Source organism: Lutra lutra, chromosome 1, assembly GCF_902655055.1.
Source record: "Lutra lutra chromosome 1, mLutLut1.2, whole genome shotgun sequence".
NCBI lineage: Eukaryota > Metazoa > Chordata > Mammalia > Carnivora > Mustelidae > Lutra > Lutra lutra.
The window spans coordinates 1,299,655-1,322,874 of NC_062278.1; the positions used below are offsets into that span (position 1 = coordinate 1,299,655).

The 23,220-nt window shown below is 55.2% G+C and overlaps 1 protein-coding gene across 4 annotated transcripts in view; it reads right to left on the reverse strand.

The window, feature by feature from the left end:
• The window catches only part of ADARB1 (adenosine deaminase RNA specific B1), a 58,864-nt gene that overhangs the window by 26,865 nt on the left and 8,779 nt on the right, over window positions 1–23,220 (reverse strand). For all 4 annotated transcript variants that reach the window (XM_047718231.1, XM_047718223.1, XM_047718242.1 and 1 more), the window contains exons 2-7: window positions 14,417–14,491; window positions 10,310–11,244; window positions 6,623–6,737; window positions 4,551–4,719; window positions 3,584–3,732; window positions 2,235–2,403 (exon numbers count right to left, since the gene is read on the reverse strand). In XM_047718231.1, the coding sequence (XP_047574187.1) occupies window positions 2,235–2,403; window positions 3,584–3,732; window positions 4,551–4,719; window positions 6,623–6,737; window positions 10,310–11,244; window positions 14,417–14,491 (1,612 nt within the window). The remainder of the gene's footprint in view (window positions 1–2,234; window positions 2,404–3,583; window positions 3,733–4,550; window positions 4,720–6,622; window positions 6,738–10,309; window positions 11,245–14,416; window positions 14,492–23,220) is intronic.

Here is a 23,220-nt window from a genome sequence, read left to right on the forward strand (position 1 = left end):
ATTCGAGAGACTAGGAACGGACCCATCCCTGTAAGACAGTTCCATGTGTAAGAGAAATGCCTTCACAGATCAACGAGGAAAACGAGGCCAATAATTTAATAAATAGTATCTGGGAAACAGATTCGCTGTATTAAAATAACAAAGCCAAATTGTTACTTACAGTACAAACATGTTATGGGCCTGAATCTGAAAGTAAAATGATAAAAATCTCAGAAAAAGGTATGGGAGAACATTTTTATGTCCTTAATTTGAGAAGGAATTTCTTAAATAAGATTCTGAAAGTGCAAATCACTTTGAAACATTAATGAATCAGGTAGTAACAAAATGAAGGGTTTCTGTTCAGTAAGAGCACGGCACGGACCGAGACGAGACATGGGTTTGGACTGGAGAAGACACAGAACTTTTTTTTTCCCAAAGATTTTATTTATCCATTTGAGAGAGAGAGAGAGCACATGAGAGGGGAGAGGTCAGAGGGAGGAGCAGACTCTCCGTGGAGCTGGGAGCCCAATGTGGGACTCGATCCCGGGACTCCGGGATCTGACCTGAGCCAAAGGCAGTCGCTTCACCAACTGAGCCCTCCACGTGCCCCAACACGGAGCTTCTGAAACCGTCAAGGACAGCAGCACAAACCACACAAGGAACGTCTGTAGACAAAGAGGGAAAAAGCACGAGAGCCCAAAGACAAATGGGCAGAGGGTATCGCCGGGCAAGTCTGATGAGAAAGCTGCCGCCCCACGCGCCCAGCAGACACCAGTTTTCAGATGAGGAGGAGAATGGTGTCGCACACAGGTGGTGGAGGTGTGAACCGCGTGAGCGCTCTGGGGCACGTCTGCTATCATCTGAGAAGTTCCCCACGAGTACAGCAGAGATCCTGAATGGCGAAGGTCTAGAATGAGCTACGCTCACAGAAACTCAAGGCTGAACCATAGAGGAGAGTCGGGGCAGACCCAAGTCTGGTCGGTGAGGGAACGGACAGGGCACGGTCCGTGATGACAACAGGGTCTTTGCAGAGCTGAGAAGTAATCAGCCCACTACTTAGAGCATTGGGGACAGTCCCCGAACACTGGCTTGAGTGAAACTGTGAGACGCAGAACAGCATTTAAAACCCAATTCCAGGGGCGCCTGGGTGGCTCAGTGGGTTAAAGCCTCTGCCTTCAGCTCAGGTCATGATCCTAGGTCCTGGGATCAAGCCCCGCATCGGGTTCTCTGCTCAGCGGGGAGCCTGCTTCCTCCTCTCTCTCTCCCTGCCTGCCTCTCTGCCTACTTGTGATCTCTCTCTCTGTGTATCAAATAAATAAAATCTTCAAAAAAAAAAAACACCCAATTCTATCTCTAAAAATTACAATATACGCTTAAATACCCCAGCGTGACACGTGTTTTTCAAGGCTGCACGCACACGCACGCGCGCGTGCACGGACGTGAAAGTGAATGGAGGGCGGACACGACAGGCACGTGATAAGCAAAGGCGTCACGGTGGGCACAGTGGGCACCTGCACTTGGGGGGGCCGCGGCTGCGTGTAAGGAATCAGGTTCCATGTCCTTGAGGTTCCCTGACAAGATCCACTCAAGAAAACCAGCCTGGAAGGCTCACAGACCACTGATGAGGGTGCTGTGGGCACACGCATGCGGGGCTGACCGCTCTGGAAGGGCAGATGGGAACACGCTTGCAGCGGGCGGCACAGCAAGGATGGGAAGACGGACGAGATCGTAGCCTCACAGGCTCTGTACCGTCAACTCTCTGCCATCTACCTACCATCTACCTACGTTACTTTTTCTTCCAAGTAGACATTTGTTAAAAACTAAGAGTACTGGAACTAACGCCAGCATCTGAGGAAATGATCACCCGGCCTGCACACACCTGCTTCCAAAGAAACATCTGTCACACGAAGGCGAACAGTGTATCTGCAGCAGCCTGGCCTCGTGTGGAGCTGCCCCAGCCAGGATGCTAGGGACACGTGAACTCAGTAACCCAAAGTGGCAGGGAGCAGCGAGCAGGACCGCCTAGGTGGCACCCGGGAGGAATGAGGACACTGTCCCTTCAGACGGTTGTAAAGTCACCATCTGCAGCCCCTGGACTCCGCAGAACCCGCACGTGTGAACACAGATGCAAAGCAGCGTGAGCGGCCTGGGGCCTCCAGCACTCGGGGCCCAGCTTGATGCCTGCCAGGGAGGAGCCCCGGGCCTGCGGAGAGCGTGGCGGGCCGGAGCCGGGAGCCCGCGGCCGGGGGCCTTACCGCGCCATCTTGTCGCTGCAGGACATGGTGAGCAGCCTCTCGCCCTGCAGCACCCCGTCCCACGTCTGCAGGCTCGCGCTGGATCGCACGGGAATCGTGCCTTCGCCAGACTCTATTTTCGTCCGCAGCTGTCCTCTGGCCTTGCGGTTTGGGTGTCTGTCCGCTGGTTCTAGGAGAGGGAGGCCGGGTGAGAGTCCTCGCGGGCAGCAGCCCCGGGACGGCGGACGTCAGCTTGCAGCCCTGCGCACACGCATCCGTCTCTCCGACATGGATGTGCAACACGGCAGACAGAACTGGGCGGGACGGGCTGCGCTACAGACCTAATTCGTGACACTGGTCTCTCCAGGGGTTAGGGAGAAAGGGCTTCCATTCGAACCAAAATGGTTTCTCTCATGAAAAAGGAGCTGGAGCAGAGAAGACAAAACGCGAACATGCGCTAACTCTAGATGACGGGAGTTTGAGTGTTACGTCTTCTCCCTGCGTCTTTAAACTTTCGAAAACAAATCCCAGAGATGCTGAAATCAGTGAGAGGAAGTGGGCACGCACAACCCCTAACGTGTCATCTCTGGGTTACGTGAACACGGGCGGCCAAAATGTTTTCTCACACTGTACAACACGCAGCGGTTTCCCATAGCGGGCACGTGTTTGCTTTGTAATCAAGGGGAATGACGTCCTCAGATGCTAAACTGGAGTTGCTTCCGCTTAGGAGAAGAGATGAACGAGGACACGAGTTACTCCACAACAGCAGCACCGACCTGGCGCGACGACACACCAGGGCCCCCTTGTCGCTCGTGTGTGCCTGCCTCTGACGCACCCGCCACAGCCCGCAGGTACGCGCACCAGACCACAGCTCGTCCGAAGCCCAGAGGCGGAGAACGGACGGCTCCGATCTAAATACGAGTCTGACTCAGCAGCCTCGCTCTCACCTGCTAGTGCACGTAAGGCACCACTCAGGCTTCCTCATCCAATTATTCATTGAAAAGAAAAGCCTTGGGGAGCTTGGGTGGCTCAGTGGGTTAAAGCCTCTGCCTTCAGCTTGGGTCATGATCCCAGGGTCCTGGGATCGAGTCCCGCATCGGGCTCTCTGCTCAGCGGGGAGCCTGCTTCCCTCTCTCTCTGCCTGCCTCTCAGCCTGCTTGTGATCTCTGTCAAATAAATAAATAAAATCTTTAAAAAAAAAATCCTTAAAAAAAAAAAAAAAACACCTCGTGCTTTTATATATTCCCATCAGATCCACTTTCAAAGCCAGAAGTTTCAAGAAAAAGAAGAAAAGGACACTAACGTAGGTTTGCTCTGCTGTCACCCCATAACCCGAGCCTCCCGGTGACGCAGCTGGCCGAGCCCCGTACCTTCCAGGATGGGCTCGTGCGGCGAGAAGATCCTGGCGTCCCCGCAGGGGGACGTGCTGATGTACAGGTGGAACTGCACGCTGTCCCTCAGCTTCAGCCCTCCGCGCTCCGACTTCTGAAAGATGGATCGCTTCTGATTGTCTTTGTTACTAGAAGGAAACGAGTTGTAAAAATGAACTTTAAAGCCGTATACAGCCAAATTTTTGTCTATCATAACTTACGACAGAGGCCACTGCTTTCAACAGGGTACGGATGCGCTCGAACTGGGACGTTCCCGTGTTGATGAGAACAACACAGCTAGTGACCAAGTCCACCCAATGAAGAAGCCGTCGGAACGGCACGAGCGTCCCTTCTTCCCATTCAGAACTTCGACACAGACAGACGGCATGTAAGCAACGGCTCAGTAAAGAAAAGCGGCTCAGACGGGACTAGAACGAAGGGCCCTGGGCCCCAGGTGGCTCGGCTCTGCTCAGGCTCCCACTGCGCCCAGAAGCTCGCTGCCCCAAGCACAGACTTCAGATCAACGGCCGAGTGAGCCGCGAGCACACGTGTGCACACGTGTGTACCCGCTGGACTCGGAAGCTGGAGCATCATGGGAAAACAGGACCCAACCTCATCCTTGCCAATAAGTCACTATTTTAAGAATTTTTCAGAGATTACAGAAACCATGAAGGTTTTGCAATACACTCTGACGGGCGGCATGGTTTTTAAAAACTGCTTCCTTAGGGCACCTGGGTGGCTCAGTGGGTTAAGCCTCTGCCTTTGGCTCAGGTCATGGTCTCAGGGTCCTGGGATTGAGCCCCGCATCGGGCTCTCTGCTCAGCGGGAGCCTGCTTCCTCCTCTCTCTCTGCCTGCCTCTCTGCCTACTTGTGATCTCTGTCAAGTAAATAAATAAAATCCTTGAAAAAATCAAAATAAACAAAAAAGAAAAACCGTTTCCTCTAGTCCTGCGCTCCCGGAACTCACGTGAAGTAGAGCTCGAGCTGTGTATAGAGGAAGCGGAGCAAGGCCCGCCGTGCTATGATCTCCGCATGGCAGTCGTTCAGCGCGAGGCCGCGGTCGCTCATGTACTCGCCGTTGATGCACTTCGTCCCCGTGGAGACACTTATCACCTTGGCGTCTTTCACGTCTGTGCCTGGAGAACGAGCAAGAGAGGACACCTCGTGCCTCGCCCCCTCCCGGCTCTGCGGCGCTCCTGCTGTCTGGGCTCCCGGGGGGAGAGGCCCCTGCCCCCGGCTGGTACCCGCGCAAACTCAGTCTCTGGAAACCACCCCCCCCACCCTCGAGGACTCATGGCGCGACGCTTCTGGACGCAGACCTCCCTTGCCCGTTAGTCTACAGTCTCTAACCCCAAGGAAGGTGTTCCCTCTGGGGCGGCCCGGTCTTCTCCTGAACGTTCCCCGCTGGCTCCCGGGAGGCAGTCTCAGGTACAGGCCGACTAACTGGTCCACCAAAGCGTCGTGAGGCTACGGGGAAGGGCGTGCGGCCGCCAGAGGGACCAGAGGGAAAAAGGATGTGGCCGGTGGGGTGTTGGGAAAGGCCCTGGGAGCGCAGCCACTGATGGGACATCTGCTAACAGACCACGTGCTGCAGACACAGGGCTAGACGTGGACACGGCCCTATGATAACCTCCCTCGCCGCCCGCTACACGCACGGCGCGCCCCGAGCAGCAGGTGCAGCACCGGCCTGCAGGGCAGGGTCTCCGCTTCATTACCACACGCGCCCTCAGGGGCACGCGACTCGTCTCCATTTAGCTGATAAGGACCCACGGGGCCAAACGGCCTGCCCAAAGTCGCTCAACCAGCAGGAGCCCGACCTCAACCCGCCATCTGACACCAGGGCCACAGGCCGCGGGCTGGGTGGCACTATCTGCAAGGGAACACGGTGGCCCTGAGTAAGAGGTCCCCAGGGAATGCGTGGCGAGGGCACCACGGCCCGGGAGCCAGTCCGCGCCCCCGGGCTGGCGGGAAGAGCTACCCGGGAGGACCCGGCGTTGCTCACTCCTGCCGCTGGCCGGGGCGCAGAGCCTCGCCCAGGGAATACAGCGTCCCAGGAGCCGAAGCACCCGCCTTTCGTCATGCGACAGACAGCAGCAAAGGGAGGGGGCGGGAGAGCGCGGGCATCCATCCGCAGTTACACGGAAACCCCAGGGAACGTCCAGAGCACGTCCTCCGACCGCAGACACACCCTCAGCTGTGCCAAAGTGAAGACATCGTGCACGAAAAAGCCGTCATTAAACAGCACTCAGGTGTCCTCGACCATTGAGGGGCTGGCCAACACGGGGACCACGGACTCACGTCCGGCCTACAATGGGAGAGAGAGCTACCGTGGAAGAAAGGACGGTGTGTTCGCCCACACAGAGGACAGGGGTTTTCTCCCTGAGCAGCAGGTGTAGACAGACAAAGCGTTCCCAGCTCGCTCGCTCGCTCCCCGGCCTTCGGGCCTTTTTGCACACGGCCCTCTAGGCTCAGCCAGCCAGCGTGGGGCCGAGCGGGTGCCCCAGGGCAGAGGGCCCCATAGGAGCAGGGATCCCCACTGGGGCCACCACTGTGGTCTCCTGTCCCTGGGAGTGGTCCCCGGGCAGACAGGGCTCAGCGTCCTCACCCCTGGGGTGCAGGAAAGGACTCAGGGGTACCTTGCACTGGTGGGAACTTCTGGGTAAACTTAACAGGGCTCCTTCTGCCATCCTAAAGTGTGCTTCTTACCTGTGCATTTCCTGTTCTTGCTAGAGCTGCCTGTCCCCACAAAACTAGCTATCATGGTCACTCAGGGGGCGCCACTTTGCTGGACTTTCCAGGCGATCAAAACCGCTCACGTGGGTTTACAGGAATCAGATGCTGATACAGCATGCTTTCTCCAAACAAGAAAACGTAGGTTAAAGCAATGAACATGTAGGAGAAAAGTTTGGGAAGTGCGGTTCCTACGTTTGCAGGTGGCAGGGATTCTGAAGAACTAGGAAAACAGCCCCCTTAGTGTCACAGAGACGGTCGGTCGAGGCCCGAGAGCATGTCCTCTCTCTGTTCAGCACAGCATTTTACCTGTTGTCATGACGACGCCGGCGAGAACTTTCCTGCGAGCGTGAGGAGAGGAGAAGTTGTCCGTCAGGTCGCCGAACTTATCCAGCACCAGGCGGGCCACGGCATCGGCTAACACCTGAGGACCACAGCAGGGAGTCAGGGGTGCGGACTGGCCCCTGCCCTGCGCACACCGACAAGCTGTCCCTTCGGAGTGGCCTTACAGACGGCTTCTCTTCTGGAAAACCACACGGGCAAATCTGGCAAATAGGCACGTGTGTGTGTGTGTGTGTGTGTGTGTGCGTACATGCTTTTTTCTCCCTCTAAAACACTCCCTGGAAACAGAGGCCCCAGGAACACTGGAGGCTCTGGGTGGAATTCTTCAAGAGTCTCACAGACAGGGACAGTCCAGAGCCCGTGCCACCCCTCTGGCCCTCCCAATACCCCAGCCCCGCCCCCAGATGAAGAAGCTGAGGCAGGCCCCAGCCAGGGCGGCCTGCCCAGGCCACCCACCTCACACCCTCCGCGGCTCTGCACCCAGTTCTCCCAGCCTCCAAGGCCACACTCCCTGGAGTGACAGGGTTTTGGGAGGAAGTGAAAGTGCCCCTTTTCCTGAGTGCAGCAGGGGTGGCCATCCACTCAGGGGCTGACCAGGCCAGGGAACACTCCCCTGAGTGTGACCCACAACATCAGGACAAGAGAAGGGGCTGCGTGATGAATGCCCAGGAGAAGAGCCACGTGGCTGTGCTCAGCCTCCGCCCGGGGCACCTGCTGCACGGCCCAGGAGCAGCGCCGACGAGGCCTGCGAGGGCCCCTGCCACAGACCCAGCCCCCGCAGACAGCACTGACAGCCACGCTCCCTGGGGAAGGGGTGACAGGTGGCTGGTACACTGCCAGACCAGTCGGCCTGCCCTAGAGGCAGTGCTTCCCAGCAGCGAACACAGCCGTGGTCTTATCTTCACAGTTTACAATGTATCTTGGATACAAGTGTTTCTGGGAAATGAAGCCCAACGGGACATGCGTGTGGGTGGTATGTCCTCCCAATCTCACACTTGTCGTGGGTATCAAACAGCTACGTCTAGTGTCCCCAGCTTGGCCTGTAATAAAACACTCCCCAAATGGACGGAAATGTCCATCATCCTAAATGATGACTTATTTTGAAAAAAACAAAAGTCACCAGGATTTCTTCCTCCTTCCGTTGCCCCAGTAAGTACCAAAGAGCCCCCAGAAGACTGCACTCAAGTCGGGGGCGGGGAGCATGGACAGAAAACGGGGGGCAGCAAGCCCCCCACACCCTGGGCAGAGACCTCAGTGCCACACGCGTGGGGGCAGGTGACACGGTGGGAAGGGGATCAAAGATGAAGGACCCCATGTTCCAATTTACGTAAGAGAAAAAGTCTTGAGAGGCTAAGAATAAGCCACAGAAAAGAAAAGCTTCCGTTTCGTGGAAGGTCTGGCCAAGCTCCAAACCGCAGAGCTCAGAGACACTCAGAGGAGGTCAGGCCCTTGTGTGGACACTTACTGGTCACAGGCGGGCACTGTCGGCACCGGGACTGTTCCTCCAGCTGCTCAGAGACTGCAGGTAAGGAAGCGAGTCTCTGTACGTGCTAGGGGCGACGTAACCGGGAGAATCACGCCCGCGCCCCCCAGCCCTAGGCGTCCCCGCCACAGCCCCAGGCGCTGAGAGGCCCCGGCTCAAAGCTGGGCTGGGGCCGACGGCCCGCTTCTGCTGCTCACAGAGCCCACGAGAGGCTGAAGGCTCTGCATGCCTCCATGGCCCATGACGTCTGGGTTTAAACCCTGGAATGCCACTATGGACACAATGAAGGCAACAAGTCCCACGAGCAGGGACTCAAGGGCCACTCCAGGCAAATGGCGCGGACGCTCAGCGCTCCAGAAGGCAGGCCTGGAGACGCCCGTGCAAAGACAGCAGAGCCCAGAAATCAAGCTGTGAGGGCTGATTCTGCAGGGGCCCCCCAGGTCCTCCAAGGAAAGTGTGGCCACCTCCTGAGCTCCCGGGGGGGCTCCAGAGACACCACGGCGGGGGCACAGTGAGCAGACACGGGGACAGACGGCTCCGCGGCCACAGAGGTTCAGAAACGAGCGCTGGGCACCCGCAGAACCCAGGCAAGCAGCCGGGGGCAGGGCTGACACGACCCCTGCCTGCCTCCTCCCTCCCTTAGCTGGGATTCCCGGACGCCCCTCCTGGTGAGGCCCCACGCGGCCCCCAGCGGAGCTCTGGTCTCTGCTCCCGCAGGAGTCTGGGCCCAGGCTAGGACCCCTGCCTGCCTCCCTGCCACGCTGGGACCTGTCCACCCTGCAAAACCCAGTATCAGAGGTCCTGGCGTTTGACAGGATTCCAGTCGTCTCACATGCGACTCTTCTGATGTTAAGGGAAGTCAGGTGGCAGCGGACAGTGTCGTGAACTCAAGCTGGAAAACGTGCAGCCAACAGTAGACCTGAAAATAGGATATCTGCAGGGAACTGGTCCCACCGACATGTGAAACAGTAAGTGGACTGACGTCCTTCTGACAAACGTTCACAACAGGCTAATGGGGACATATTACCGGGTTCAGTAACTGCCCGTAGGACACTCTGAACACGCTACTTCTTACATGATGCTGTATTTGGCTCAGCTTTAGGCAAAATAAAGTTTCTTCTTCTAAACCCTAGCAGTACTGGTCACCTTGGGCAACAGCACAGAGAAGTTACTCTAATTGTGTTCAAAGGCACCAGAGAAGCTGAGACCTTCCGGATTCTTCTACAAGAAATACAAGTGGTCCGTGTACCGATCTGAGTCCCTTCATTCTCTCCTCAAACCAGTACACAATTTATCTTCAACCTTGGTACTACTTCAACAAAAAGGAACAGAGAAGGGTAATCGATTTTCTCTCTCAAAGAAAAATTTTTACCCTTAGCCAGAAAACTGGATTTCCAAGAAGAGAAGCGACACGTAAAGGGTTCTAGGGTCTAGAGATGCCAGCTACCTGCTATCGCCCCCCTTTGTGCTTGCCCTTTTGTGTGTAAGCCACGAGCCCGCCTGAAATTCTGTCTTCATGCTGGTCTTATGGGGCCGTCCAAGCCCAAACGAGGGTGGACGCCTACCTCCGGCTGAGCAGCAGGGAGGCCCACATGGACCGCACCTAGGACATTCTAGGTACAGATTCCCAAGCACCGTGAGGGCCACTGGAGGGTTCCCTTCCATCCCTCGCCCCTCCAAGAGGCTCATGCCTGTCATGAGGCACCCCCAGCCTGGCCGGCCCCTCAGCCGTCAGCCCTGCTAGAGCTGGGAGACACCCACTCCCACCCACGCTAGGGTTTCAGCAGCTGGCCGGCTGGCCTCTCTTCTGTGCTCGGGATTCCACAGGCAGACTTCGCAGGAAACTGCTGAACTGCTCCTGTCACAGGCTGCTACGGGACCTGGGTCCCCGCAAAGGGAGGCCTATGGGGGAAGGGAGCCACGGACTGCCATGGGGTGCGGGACAGGGCTCGGCCTGGAGGCCGCTGACAGCACTGCTCCAGCGGATGGGGCTGCACATCATGGCCCCAGACGGGCCGCCCAGCATGAGCCACCCGGGCAGGCAGGATGCCCGGGGCCAGACTTACCAGTGACGTTCCGGTGGGACATCAACAGGGACCAGAAGAAGGAGCCCTGTCTGAAAGCACTGTCAAGACATGGCCACCGTTTCCGGCAGCGGCGCGTGTCCTCACCTGCGGCAAGTGCAACTGCAGGCCCTCGCTGGGGATGGGCTGGCGAGACGGCGTTTGGTCCAAGTGCAAGTTAAAAATGGTCGCCAGGGCGGACTGCGCGGCCCGGGCCTTGGCGAGCTTCTTATTCCTGCCCGAGCCCTCGAAGAACTGGCCGTCCACCACCACGGACATGACGAAGCTCTTGGCGTGGCTCTCCCCGCTCTCCGACAGGAAGTCGTACTTCAGCCCGGGCCGCAGCTCGTTCAGGATCATCACCGGGTTCTTGCCGCTGGGCGGCGGGAACGGCGGGGGGCCGGGGAGGGGGGGCTGCGCGAGGCTCGCGGGCGCAGGGGACGCCGCCAAGCTCAGGTCCCCGCTGGAGCTAAAGGAGTCGTCCCCGTTGGAGCCCAGGTAGAAGGGCACCTCCGACCGGTCGGGGGTCTCGAAGCCGTTGAAGAGCGTGTCGGGGAAGTCGGCCTGGTCGGACGTGAAGTCCGTGTTGGTGGACAGGGTCCTCCCCATGGCCAGGTGCGCCTCGGAGGCGTTGGGGAACTGCACGAAAGACCGCAGGGCCTTCTCAGCGGCGTGCAGTTTGGCCTTCTTCTTGGTGGGGCCGGAGCCCTCGAACACCTGCCCGTTCACTTCCACGGACATGACGAACAAGGGCGCGTGCACGGGGCCCGTCTGCGAGAGCAGCGCGTACTGCAGGCCGGGCTTGATCTCATTCAGCTGCATCAGGGCGTTCTTCGGCAGCGCGGGCCCCGGGGGCCGCCTCCTCTTCTTCAGGCGGAACTTGGCGTGGCCGTTGCTGCCCTCCTCCAGGGGCCGCTTCCGGCTGGCGCCACCGCTGCCCCCGTTGGAGAGCGGGGCGCCCTCGCCGGGCCCGGGCGTGCTGCCATCCTTGGGGGGCACGCTGTCCAGACCGCAGCTTTCCTTAACATCTGTGCTGCTCGAACCTGCGGTGCCCAGAAAGAGTAACTTACAACGCCTTCGTTGTAGGATCTTGTAAATGCAAAATTTATAGATTCCTTCGTCTCTCTTTGTAACTGGGTAAGTGATGTGTGCTTATCCCTCCGTTCCCCGCGGGGCGTGCGGACAGCCGCCCGTGCCACCCACGGACTACCGCCCCGCCACCACCGCTAGTCAGAATCACCAGCTGCTCTGCATTAAAAGGGCAATCTTCGAAAGAACTTTCTCCTACAAGAATTTTCTGAGGTGTCTAGAGATGTGCCGTTCAAGCTTATCAAACTGCGGGATGGTAACCGAATCCGAAAACCTCCCGTCAGCGCACACACACCCCCTCCTCCCTGATGTCCCTGCTCTCGGGCTCTCGGGCTCTGGACAGCAGCACTTCCCATGAGAGGGAACAGGACTTCAAGCAGGCGTTCAGGCTCTGAATATTCACGTCAGGTGTGCAGTGCCTTGATTTAGTCCTGAATCGATCTCAGGGGACGCCTCTCGAGTCCTGGGAAGCGCTCTGGCTAGTGGGGAGACCCTGCGGGGGCGGCTGCACTTCCAGTACGTGCTTCCACTCTTTCCACGCTGCGTGGGGACTGTTCCCCCGTGAACCCTTACTACATTCCACGACAGGGAAAAAGCATGTAAAAAAGACTAAGACTGAAGCTGCAAATGGCCTACAACTTCCTGACATTCTAAGTAAAGCCAGTGATTTTGTCTTTTTTTTAAACAAATATTTGATGGACTTACAGAATAATTTGGTTATTCTACCTTTTACAGGTAGTTTCTGTTTACAATTAATAAGGATAATTTTAAAACTCTTAAAGTTCATGGCAAAATAAATATAATTTTAATTTCAAAAAGGAGAATAGGAAAGTATTCACTCTTCTCTGTAAGTTTATCAAGACTTAAAAAAAAAAAAACCAAAACAGAAAAATCCCATGTTTTCCAGGTTCATTTTCACAGGCTGCCCGCCGGGAGGCTAAACGGGACAGACAGTCTGGGCTGCTGGCCACCGATCCCCAAAGTTCAAGTTCTTGAGCTTCCAGAGCTGAGATGCAAAGATGCCCTGGAAACACCTGCAAACAGCCGAGGTCGAGCGGAGGGAGCGGAGACGGCTCTCTGACAACGGCAAGTACTCCCTGGGGCTCCCAACACACACACCACTTCTCCCAGTTAACAAAGCTGACGGAACGGACACTAAATTTTCATTTATAACATCCTCCAGCAAAAGCTCGATAGGTTACTCCTTTCGGTGCTCAAAGGAAACAAAGGTTAAAAAGGGCAGAGTGAGACAAAATTTAGTCCACAAGTGAGCAAGAGAGACACGCGCCACCCGACCGTGTACAGCTGGGCTGGTGCCAGAGAAGCTCCCAGCACGAGGGCCGGGCCACGGCGGCGCGAGCACGCGAGCACGCAATCACACACACAGCCTCGGACACAAAGGCTGGCCGTGCACGCATAAACACAACCAGTACTGGGCGACAGACAAACTTGAGATTGTCAGAAAAAGGTGCTTCCTGGGATACAGATCACACAGATTCCGGGTTGTCATCTGCTTCGGGGCTCGGATACGGCCCCGCTTCCGTCTGATCAGAAGTGCTACTATGTAAAGGAAAAGAACATTAGAGGGAGAGGAAGAGGCCCCAGTGTCCCAGCTCTTACACACACGTAGAGTGCTGCTTTATTTCACAGATGTGAATATAACCGTGATAAGCTCTTTCATTGCCTCTGAAACCACAGAAGATCTAGGACTGCCCGCCACCTCCAGCTCAGGAACCAGCATTCGTGTCTCCTGCAGAATCACTCAGAAGACTCCTTTATCTTGGCGAGTTACCACAGGGTCTACACACACGCGATGTTTCCACCCAAACGCAAGGCTGCCGCTGTGGATGACAGCCCATGGGCCCGAGAAAAGGAAGCTTGGAGGACAGGTGCTCACATATCCCCATGTGGGGGAGCACACGGGCAAAAGTGGCCACGGCGAGCAGAACTGACCTCCCGAGGAGGCTCTGCTGGGGACAGCAGCGTGTAGGAAGCAGGAGAGGCGGAGCTCGGGTCTCGCTGCCAAAAAGCAACTGCTCCCGCTTTCTCACACCCCCGACCACCAGAGAGCACTTTCCGTGCGGCTCGTGTAACAGAGGCCCGGCCCATGGCACATTCCCCACCGCAGAGCCCATGGAGCAGCCTGTGGGGCAGCAGGCCCAAGGGTAAGGCCTCAGCGGGCCGATTCTGGGTGAAGTCACATGGAGATGGACTGAACTCCGCTCTAGACACGGGTGACCACTCTCAGTAAAAGGTCACTGGTCATTCTGACCTGCGGGTCTTCCTTGGGAGCCACCAAACAGAGACAAGTGAGAATATACACATGTACATATATCCGAAAAAAATACTGTGTACATATATCGCAAAATGTGCTCTGCTGTAATTTCCCCCCTAAAAGCTCCCAACTTCTGTGGGAGCCTTTAAACCTTACGCAAATGCAGGCTATCTGGGAATAAAGATAAAACAGAGGACAGGTGTTCAGGGAACTTCTTCTCACAGAGGACACTGCTGCGGGAGGGAAGCTGTGTGCCCCTGAGGCTCGCCAGCCGGCACCCCAGAGAGGACAGTGTGGGACACAGAACAGGCCCAACAGTGAGCTCTGGTCCACAGCGCCCAAAGGCTCATGGAAGTCTGGAAACAAGATCAGCAGCCTCATGAGAGCCCCCTTCCCTCAAAGCACGAGAAGAATCCATCGTATTTACAGGGAAAAATCTGGGTAGTGTTATCCTAGATGAGCAAGTATTTAAATTAATCTCAAAGGGTATTTTGGATTGGAACAAATGAAAATCCGGCCACCTGTGGGAGACCAGGCTGTGATGTCTGATGAAGCCGGGCAGCTCTGTGGCCAGTGCATCTGGAGGCCTGTATTTGCCTACAGAGACACAGAGCGGCAGCCCAGAGTGACAGATGGTCCCACACACGGCCGTAGGGAAATGCCCACACCAGGTACCAGCACCTCCTGTAGAGAATACATCAGAGACTTCAAACAGCCACCGTCGATGGTATAGGAAATACTGTAGGAAACAATCACTTTTCCCAAATTAGTCTCATTAGAAAGACTGACAAGAGCACTAGGGTCGGACGGAGAGAGAGCTACTTGGTGCCACATGATAGACCGGGTCTTACTCGTGTTCTCTTCATCTTCTGTGTCCATGGCAAGGGACTTCTGAGGGCTTCTTGACCGGCGGAGATGGTTTCTGTCTGAAAGACAGCAAGGAAAGAATGTTCAGGGTGCCCGTCACGTGAGCAGATGGGGTCAGCCTGCTCCGTGGGAACAAGTACGACGTTACTACAAGCTAAAGAAGAAAGTCACGAACAAGGATGGTTAGGTCTGCTGCCCGGGATGGGACATCTGCATGGTCAAGGACACCGAATGACCGCTGCCAAGGGCTGTGCTGTCAGGAGGCGCCGGCAGGAAGGGGCCACCCCATGACTCCGGGGCCACTCCGAGGAGGGCGGCCCTGCGGCAGGGGCTGGGTCCCAGAGGATAGCGAGGACAAGGAGCTCAGAGGGAGCTCTCCCACAGCGTGAACAAAGACGTGCCAGGTACACGCCAGTCCCCCCGCCCTTTGCTCACTGCTGGGGGACTCTGGCCCCGGGCATAAACTACAGACGCGAGCAGGAGCGCCCAGGGTTGCACCGGGCGGCTCTTCTTCACCCTGGGGGCATGCGGCTGAAGAGCACAGGCCTATTCAAACCGATCTAACCCCGGAGCAACCTGTAACTTCTAATCCTGTGGGCAGGAAACCACAGGAAGTCCTGCAAGAACAATTACTCCAAGGATCTAACTCTTAACAATGTAACAGTCTCCTCTTCCCAGACACTGTACTAAGGCATCATCTGTAACGCTGGACCCATCACACTGCGAGCCAGGAAGAGAGCATTGCACATGTCGTAGCCACATTTGCTTTGTATACAAGCAAAATTTATCCCTTTATCCCGTAAGTCACTGAGAGGCAATTCAGTTCCGTTAGGAAAATGGTGACTAAAATGCGCCCAGTCGTGCGTATGTTATAAATCTCTCGTCTATCTAAAATGCATGTAATCTTCACAACAACATTAACATTTGTCAACGATGTTGAATCTCAATGAATATGCACCAAATTTGTGGCTAAACGTTAAATATTTAAGTTTCTATATAGAATCCTTCATTCAAGGGGCACCTGGGGGGCTCAGTTGGTTAAGCCTCTGACTCCTGGTTTCGGCTCAAGTTGTGATCTCAGGGTCGTGAGATCGAGCCCCATGTTGGGCTCCATGCTCAGTGGGGGGTCTGCTTGGGGTTCGCCCCCCCCACCCCTGCCCTGCCCCTGTTCTCTTTCTCAAATACATAAATATGTCTCTTTTTTTTTTTTTTAGAATTTTAGAATTTTAAAGAATCCTTGGGGCACCTGGGTGGCTTAGTTGGTTAAGAGTCTGCCTTCAGCTCAGGTCATGATCCTGGGGTCCCAGGATCAAGTCCCGCGTCAGGCTCCGTGCTCAGCGGGGAGTCTGCTGCAGATTCTCTCTTCCTCCTTCTGCCCCTCCCCACCGCGCTCGAGCCAGCTCTCTCTCTAATAAGTAACTGAATACTTTAGAAAATATATTATTTGAATAGCTGATTATATTAAGAAATTATTAGTCATTTTTGGTGTGGAAATAGTACTTAAATTTTAGTGACATATACTTCAGTATTTCAAGATGAAATGAGATTTGTTCTTATAAACTAACACGGCTCGGCACAGAGAAACGCAGACGCTGTGTGGATGACACGGGGCTGAAGGCCGGTACGCTCACGCCGGCCGAGAGCACGCGGGTGTTCTTATGCGTTTCTGTATTTGCATGTGTTTTAATATTCCCATTATGGCAAATTTTTTATAAAGATTTTTTTTTTTTATTTGACAGATAGAGATCACAGGCAGGCAACGAGGCAGGCAGAGAGAGAGAGGAGGAAGCGGGCTCCCTGCTGAGCAGAGAGCCCGATGCGGGGCTCGATCCCAGGACCCTGGAATCACAACCCGAGCCGAAGGCAGAGGCCTTAACCCACTGAGCCACCCAGGCGCCCCTATGGCAAGTTTTAATAAAAAAGTAACTCCCTTGAGTTCCAAAGTGGGAGGGAAGACACAGCCGCGAGTGCAGAAGTCCCACACGCCCTCAGTGAGACGCAGGTGCTCTGGGGAGTCCCTTGGCGGGACGACGGGTGCGCGGGTGCCGACAGGAGCCTTGAGGTCAGGCCAGCTGGGGCGCACCCTGAACACGGGACGCGGGTGGCAGAGAGGAAAGCACAGAGCTGGTGTGAGACCGACCATCACAAAGCACTTCAGAGAAACCCAAACTATTACAAATCCAGCAAACATCAGAAGGGCTCTGAAGGGTGGAGGGAGGAAGGCAGACTAGCCGGGGACCAAGGAGAGCACGGCAGGGAGGGCATCACCAGCCTAGGAGCCGAAGAAGCCTGGAACGACACTGGGGATGGGCACAGACACAAAACGAGAGCTGTGCCTTCGGCCACAGGTCCAAGACAGGGAGCTGCCGGCTACATGGGGAACGGGCAGAGTGGAAAGACCCCACTCCAGCCAGATGCCACCGTCCCGGCCATGGTGCAGAGTCGGGGGGACACTCGGGCCGAGGTGCCCATCTCATCCCCACTGGGGCTGTCAGGAGACCATGGAAGAGGAGCAAACTTGCAAGCTGTCAGCAGAGGCCCAGTGGGAAGCGGACCCCCACCAGAGAGAGAGCGGTGTGAGGGACAGCCAGCTAGCACACAAGGTTTAGGTAAGATTCAGGTCCTGTAACGTAGTATGTTCAGGTTTCAATAAAAATCATTCCTCATACTGACAGCCAAGAAGACCCCAAACTGAATGAAAACATACAACCAGGAGATGCTGTCCAGAGATGTCAGACTCACTGGAGGAAAACTTCCAAGCAGCCATCATAACGTACTTACTAGACAGCTTGAGTCTCCAGGACGGTGTACAATTGGTGTGGGACAGACAAGCAGGTCGCAGCGAGCAGAAGGAAGGACCTACGGAGAAGCTCTGGCCAGCACACCCGGGCAGGTCCGCGCGGGAAGGACAGACAGCCCTGTCAGCAAAGTACACCGGAGCGGTGCAACCACTCCCCACCCGGCAGGCCACCTGCAACGGGCCAGGGGTTTCAACGTAAAACACAAACCCTAACACCTTTAGGAAATTCATAGGAGAAAACCCTCCGGATTTTCAAAAATCCGGACAAAGCAAAGGGACAAAGCAAAGACTTCGCAGACTCTTTTGCAGATCAAAGCGTGATCTATGACAGGAAAGACTGATAAGTGGGATCTCATCGGAATGAAACACTTCTGCTTAAGACCCTACCGAACCGATGAAAAGACAAGCTACAGACACGGAGAAAGTCTTTGCAAGCCACAGAGCCAACCAACAGCACACGTGAGAAATTCTCAAAGCCAGACAATAAAACAAGCCAATTAGAAACTGGGCAGAAGACCTGAAGAGCGATATCACCAATGAGGGTGCTCAGACGGCAAATGAGCCCTTGAGACGGTGCCGGATGCCATCACCCCTCAGGGAGACGCACCTCAAGCCACATGCGGCACCAGCACACACCCGTGAGAACGGCTACGCGGGAAAACAACGGCCACCCCAGACGCTGGCGAGGATGCGGAGAAGCGGGTCACACACTCGGCTGGCGGGAACCTAGCAGGTGCAGCCACCCCGGAGAACAGTCTCGCGGTGTCTTAAAAACGAAACATGTGCATTCATTTAGAGAAATGAGGACATGTTCACATAAAAAATGGGTACATGGGGATGCCTGGTGGGTTCGGTGGAGCGTGTGATCTCGGGGTTATGAGTTCAAGCCCCACGTTGGGGGTAGAGAAGACTTGAGAAATTTTTATATATGTACATGAGTGCTCATAGCCACTTGGTTCACAATAAACCCAAACTGGGAAAACCCAGGGGCCCCTCAACAGCTGAATGATGAACTACAATACGGTCCGTCCACGCCACGGAACACCGTGTGGCAATAAAAAGGAACAGACTGTTGATATACACAACAACCTGGGTAGATTCCCAGAGAATGAGAATGAGTGGAAAACCCGATCTCACGGTCCATCGTATGGACCTGTGTGCAGCCCATGATGCGCACCACGGCGGAAATGAGAAAACTGCAGACGGAGACCAGGCTGGGGCCACCAGGGCTGGGGAAGAGGTGGCTGTGGCTATAACAGGGCAGCAGGAGGGACCCTGCAGTGCTAGAATGTTCTGGATCTTGACTATATGGAGGTCAACATCCTTGTCGCAACAGTGCTCTGTGTAAAGCAAGCAGGGCTCTCGCGCTATTTCTAACAGCTGCGTGTGAACTGTCGTGATCCCAAAATGAGAAGTTAAGTTAGAAGCAGACACAGGCACACGCGATCATTAACCAACAACTGGTCCGCAGAGAGGGCCGGCTTCCCTGCAGGTCCGGCGCGAGGAAGACCACACGCGCAGTGATGGGGAGGGTGGGTCTGCGCCACGGGACAGGCTTGGCCCTCGCGGAGTTCACCTGACGTGGGGAGCTCACCTCGTTTACCTGCTCTCACATACTAAAATTCTAAAAACGGACACAGAAAATGTCTGTGAACACAGACTGTACTGTGAACACAGTAGAAAAGAATCAGGCTATGCACAGTGGCGAGTGGGACATGCATATTAAGAACAGACGCTGGAAATCTCTTGTGGAGCAGAAGCCAACGTTTCCAGCACCTACAGATGCCAACTCCGGCACCGAAGGTTATAAAACAAACCAAAATAATAAACGCAAGCACTGCAGGGCGTTTCACAGAACCACTTCTCTTTCATTCGCAAAAGCACTTCTTATGGCCTGAACGATAAACAAGAAAGAATTAAAACCCCGTAAAAAAACCGCCTATCGAACAAAATTCCAGAAATGGCCAATTAAAGAATAGCTTTCTTTGACAGCAATACTCAAATAATCTCCCTAATGCAACAGGAAGTGAGCTAAACTGGGGCACTGAAGTGTGAAAAGACCCTTCAACTTGGCATCAAAAGACCGGATCTAAGTTTAAGTTCCAGGTACAACTGCAGCCTTCCTTTGTTTGCCAGCACAAGGCGAGCTGGATCCAGAGTTTATATGGAAAAAGGAACGGTTTGAACAGTCGTGCAGCGATGGGGCCGGGCTAGCCCTCCCAGACTGGACACAATGGAACGCCAGCGCCCAGGACTACACGTGCGGTGCAGACTGACCGCCAGGGTGACGGCTGCGAACCTGGAGTGGCAGCGAGCACACTCAGAAGTCCGCAGTGTGGCCACGGCGGTGGCCCGCGTCAGGGACGGGCACTTCCTAACAAACCGGACTGGACGCTGGGTGACGGCACACAACAACTGACTTCCAATAACACAAGTCAACCGGCAATGTGCCCGTTCCTACGTGGACCGTGCTATTACTCACGCCTTTGCAGATGCTTATGTTGTAAGACAGCGTAACTGCGGCAGTGCCCTGTTCTCGCAAGACGGTGAAGCTGCGTTCACTCCTACCCTTTCACGCCCTCCCCCTTCCTTAGTGAAAAAAGATATCCTGGAATGAAATATAAAGAACATGACTTACTTGTATTGAAAATGTGTCAGAACTTGAATATATTCTATTGTGCTGCTGAAAATTCTATCATTAGGAATTCACTAAAAATGTATAGATTAAAAAGTGTTTAAGGGGTGCCTGGGTGGCCCAGTGGGTTAAGCCTCCGCCTTCGGCTCAGGCCATGATCCCAGGGTCCTGGGATTGAGCCCCGCATCGGGCTCCTTGCTCACCAGGGAGCCTGCTTCTCTCCTTCTCTCTCTCTCCCCGCCTGCCTCTCTGCCTACTTGTGATCTCTGACTGTCAATAAATAAATAAAATCTTTTAAAAAAATAAAAATAGGGACGCCTGGGTGGCTCAGTTGGTTGAGCCGCTGCCTTCGGGTCAGGTCATGGTCCCAGTGTCCTGGGATCGAGTCCCACATCGGGCTCCTTGCTCAGTGGGGAGCCTGCTTATCCCTCTGCCTCTGCCTGCCTGTGCTCACTTTCTCGCTCTCCCTGACAAATAAATAAAATCTTTAAAAAATAAATAAATAAAAAGTGTTTAAGATAAGCAGTAAACTTGGTTAAGATTACTAGCAAAAGGGGCGCCTGGGTGGCTCAGTGGGTTAAGCCACTGCCTTCGGCTCAGGTCATGATCTCAGGGTCCTGGGATCGAGCCCCGCATCGGGCTCTCTGCTCAGTGGGGAGCCTGCTTCCTCCTCTCTCTCTGCCTGTCTCTCTGCCTACTTGTGATCTCTCTCTGTCTAATAAATAAATAAAATCTTTAAAAAAAAAAAGATTACTAGCAATTATTACTAGATTTTACCCATTTTATTCTCAAAACAGAACGGCTGTGAGAAAAGTCTTACACGTTATTTGCGGCTGGTTTATCTTTAACAACCACACCCAGCAAATTCTTAACATGGAAGCGTTAAAATGGGGGTTATTTGTGTTGATACTTTACTACGAATCAAGCAACTTGCTAAAGTCTAGATTAATTTTTTAGCCACAGCAAAAATGCTAAGTGATGATTTGGCTATTTAACAAAAGTAACTGAAATATATAATTCTTATATCATTTGAAAGAAAATAATCTGAAATTCAACAACTTAATCCAGCACCTTTAGAGAATAAACCTCACGATTTATATTTTGCTTTCGCCATTATATGAAGAAAATAATATCCTTGGAGAAGGAACAAAGAGAGCAATGGGACAGTACAGAGCGCCCAGAAACACAGCCACACACACGCTGTCCAGGGCATGAGGCCATCCGTGTCTTCAGCAAGTGGGGTGGGAACAACGGCACGTCCACACGCAAAAAGTGACCTTAGACACAGACCTCACGCTCTTGACGATTCACTCACAGTGGATCGCAGACTCAGTGCAGAATGCGAGACGATCAAACTTCGAGAAGACAACACAGGAGAAATCCTGGGGGACCCTGCAGAGGGGGTGACTTTTTACACACAGCACCAAAGGCACAATCCGAGAAAGAGAGGACGGGTGAGCCGGACTTTGTTAACACGTCAAACTTGTGTTCTGCAAAAGACCATGTCAGGAGAGTGAGAAGACAAGCCACAGCCTGGGAGGAAGCATTTGCCAACGACACCTCCTAAAGGACAGTTACCTGTAATATATAAAGAGCTCTGAAAACTCAACAATGAAACAAATGACCTTTTAGAAATAGACAAGAGACCCGAACAGAGAAGACACACAGACGGCCAATCAGTAAAGCTGCCCCACGTCCCAGGTCACCGGGGAGATGGAACGCAAACAGCGGCAAGACCGCCGCACCCCTCCGAGAGCGGCCACGGTCTGGTGAGGACGGGAGCGCCCGGAGCGCTCGGTCACGGCTGCTGGGAAAGCAGGTGGTGCCGCCGCCTCGGAAGGTTTGGTGGTTTCTCCCAAGACGAAACCTGCTCTTCCCATCCGACCCGGTGATCGCGCTCCCTGAGGTCCCCCCACGGCAGACGGGAACACACGTCCCCACAGAAACCTGCACACGAGGGAGCCAGCAGCTCCGTGCGTAACTGCCAACCCTTGGAAGCCACCCAGGGGTCCTTCAGCGGGTGGACTGACACGGGAACTGTCCCTCCAGCCTGTGGGAGGGTGTTCAGCGCGAAGAGGACATGAGCCATCCCACCATGAGGGGACGCGGGGGGCCGTGAGTGCATGTCAGAGTGACAGGAGTCTGTCTGAGAAGACGGCGGCCCCTGTGACCCCGGCGACAGGACTCTCTGGCGAAGGCACAGTGGTGGGGCTGTGACGGGTCGTGTTGCGGGGGCGGGGGGAGGAGGGTGGCGGGGATGAGTGAGTAGACCACAGAGGCTGTTTAGGGCCATGAAAACAAGGTGTGTGGCACTGGAGGGGTGGCTGCGGGCTGTCCCACACGTGTGCAAAGCCCCAAACAGCCAGCCCCGCCCTCTGGGTGGTAATGGTGTGTGAGTGCAGCCTTATGCGCTGTGACACACACACCACTCAGGGGGCAGAGAGACACGGGGGGGTCCCCCCAGTTCCACTGGGAACCAAACACTGTTCTAAAACACGAAGTCCTCATTTTTTTAAAAAAAAGCATACCAATGCACAATGACACTCATGACGCTACTGGGAAACGCTGATGAAAAGGGAATCTACTGAACCAGAGGAGGACAGTGCCGGGAGGACGACTGGCAGCAAGCACACACATGGAGTTGGCGGGCTCAGTGTGCGCGCACAGGTCGCCAGCAGCTGGTGGACAAACCAGCAGGAGCAAACACTACAGACAATTCCTCCTTCGCCATCAGACAAATGCAGGGAGCTGGTGCAGTGCTGAGCTGTGGGTCCAGATCCCCCAGGAAGGAGCTGCAGGCTGAGCGCAGGGGCACGCGGACACAGAGCTTGCAGGGACAGCGCTGGGGAGCCTGGGGCACAGGAGACCTGGCTCCCAGGCGACCTGGCCGGAGGCCTCTGGCATCTTCCCGATGGGCTGCAGCTCTGGTAGTGATCCCATCAGTGCAAGTGTGTGTGTGAGTCTGTGCCCTCGCTTGCCCTACCAGCTCCCGCACGTGCGCAGCAGGAGCTCCAAGCCACCAGCCCCCGGCCAGGTCGCCTGTGTGGCCGTGCTCACCAGGCATCTGGGGCCGGGCCCCCGTGTGACCTGCCTATGACATGGCCACGCCCCCACACGGGAGCCGGCCTCTTCTCCAGGTGACCAGGAAGTCCTCCACGCACAAGCATGGCACTTAGAACCACACCCACAGGCTTCCCCACAGCCCCCAGGAGCCGGGAGGCCACCTCCCCCCACACAGGGGACCTCCCTGGCCCTGCTGTCACTAGGCCCGACCTAGGGCCTTCCTCAGCACTCTCCCAACTGCTCTTCTGCATGGGGCCCTGTGCTCTAGGGTCACTGGGTCTGCCGTGCTC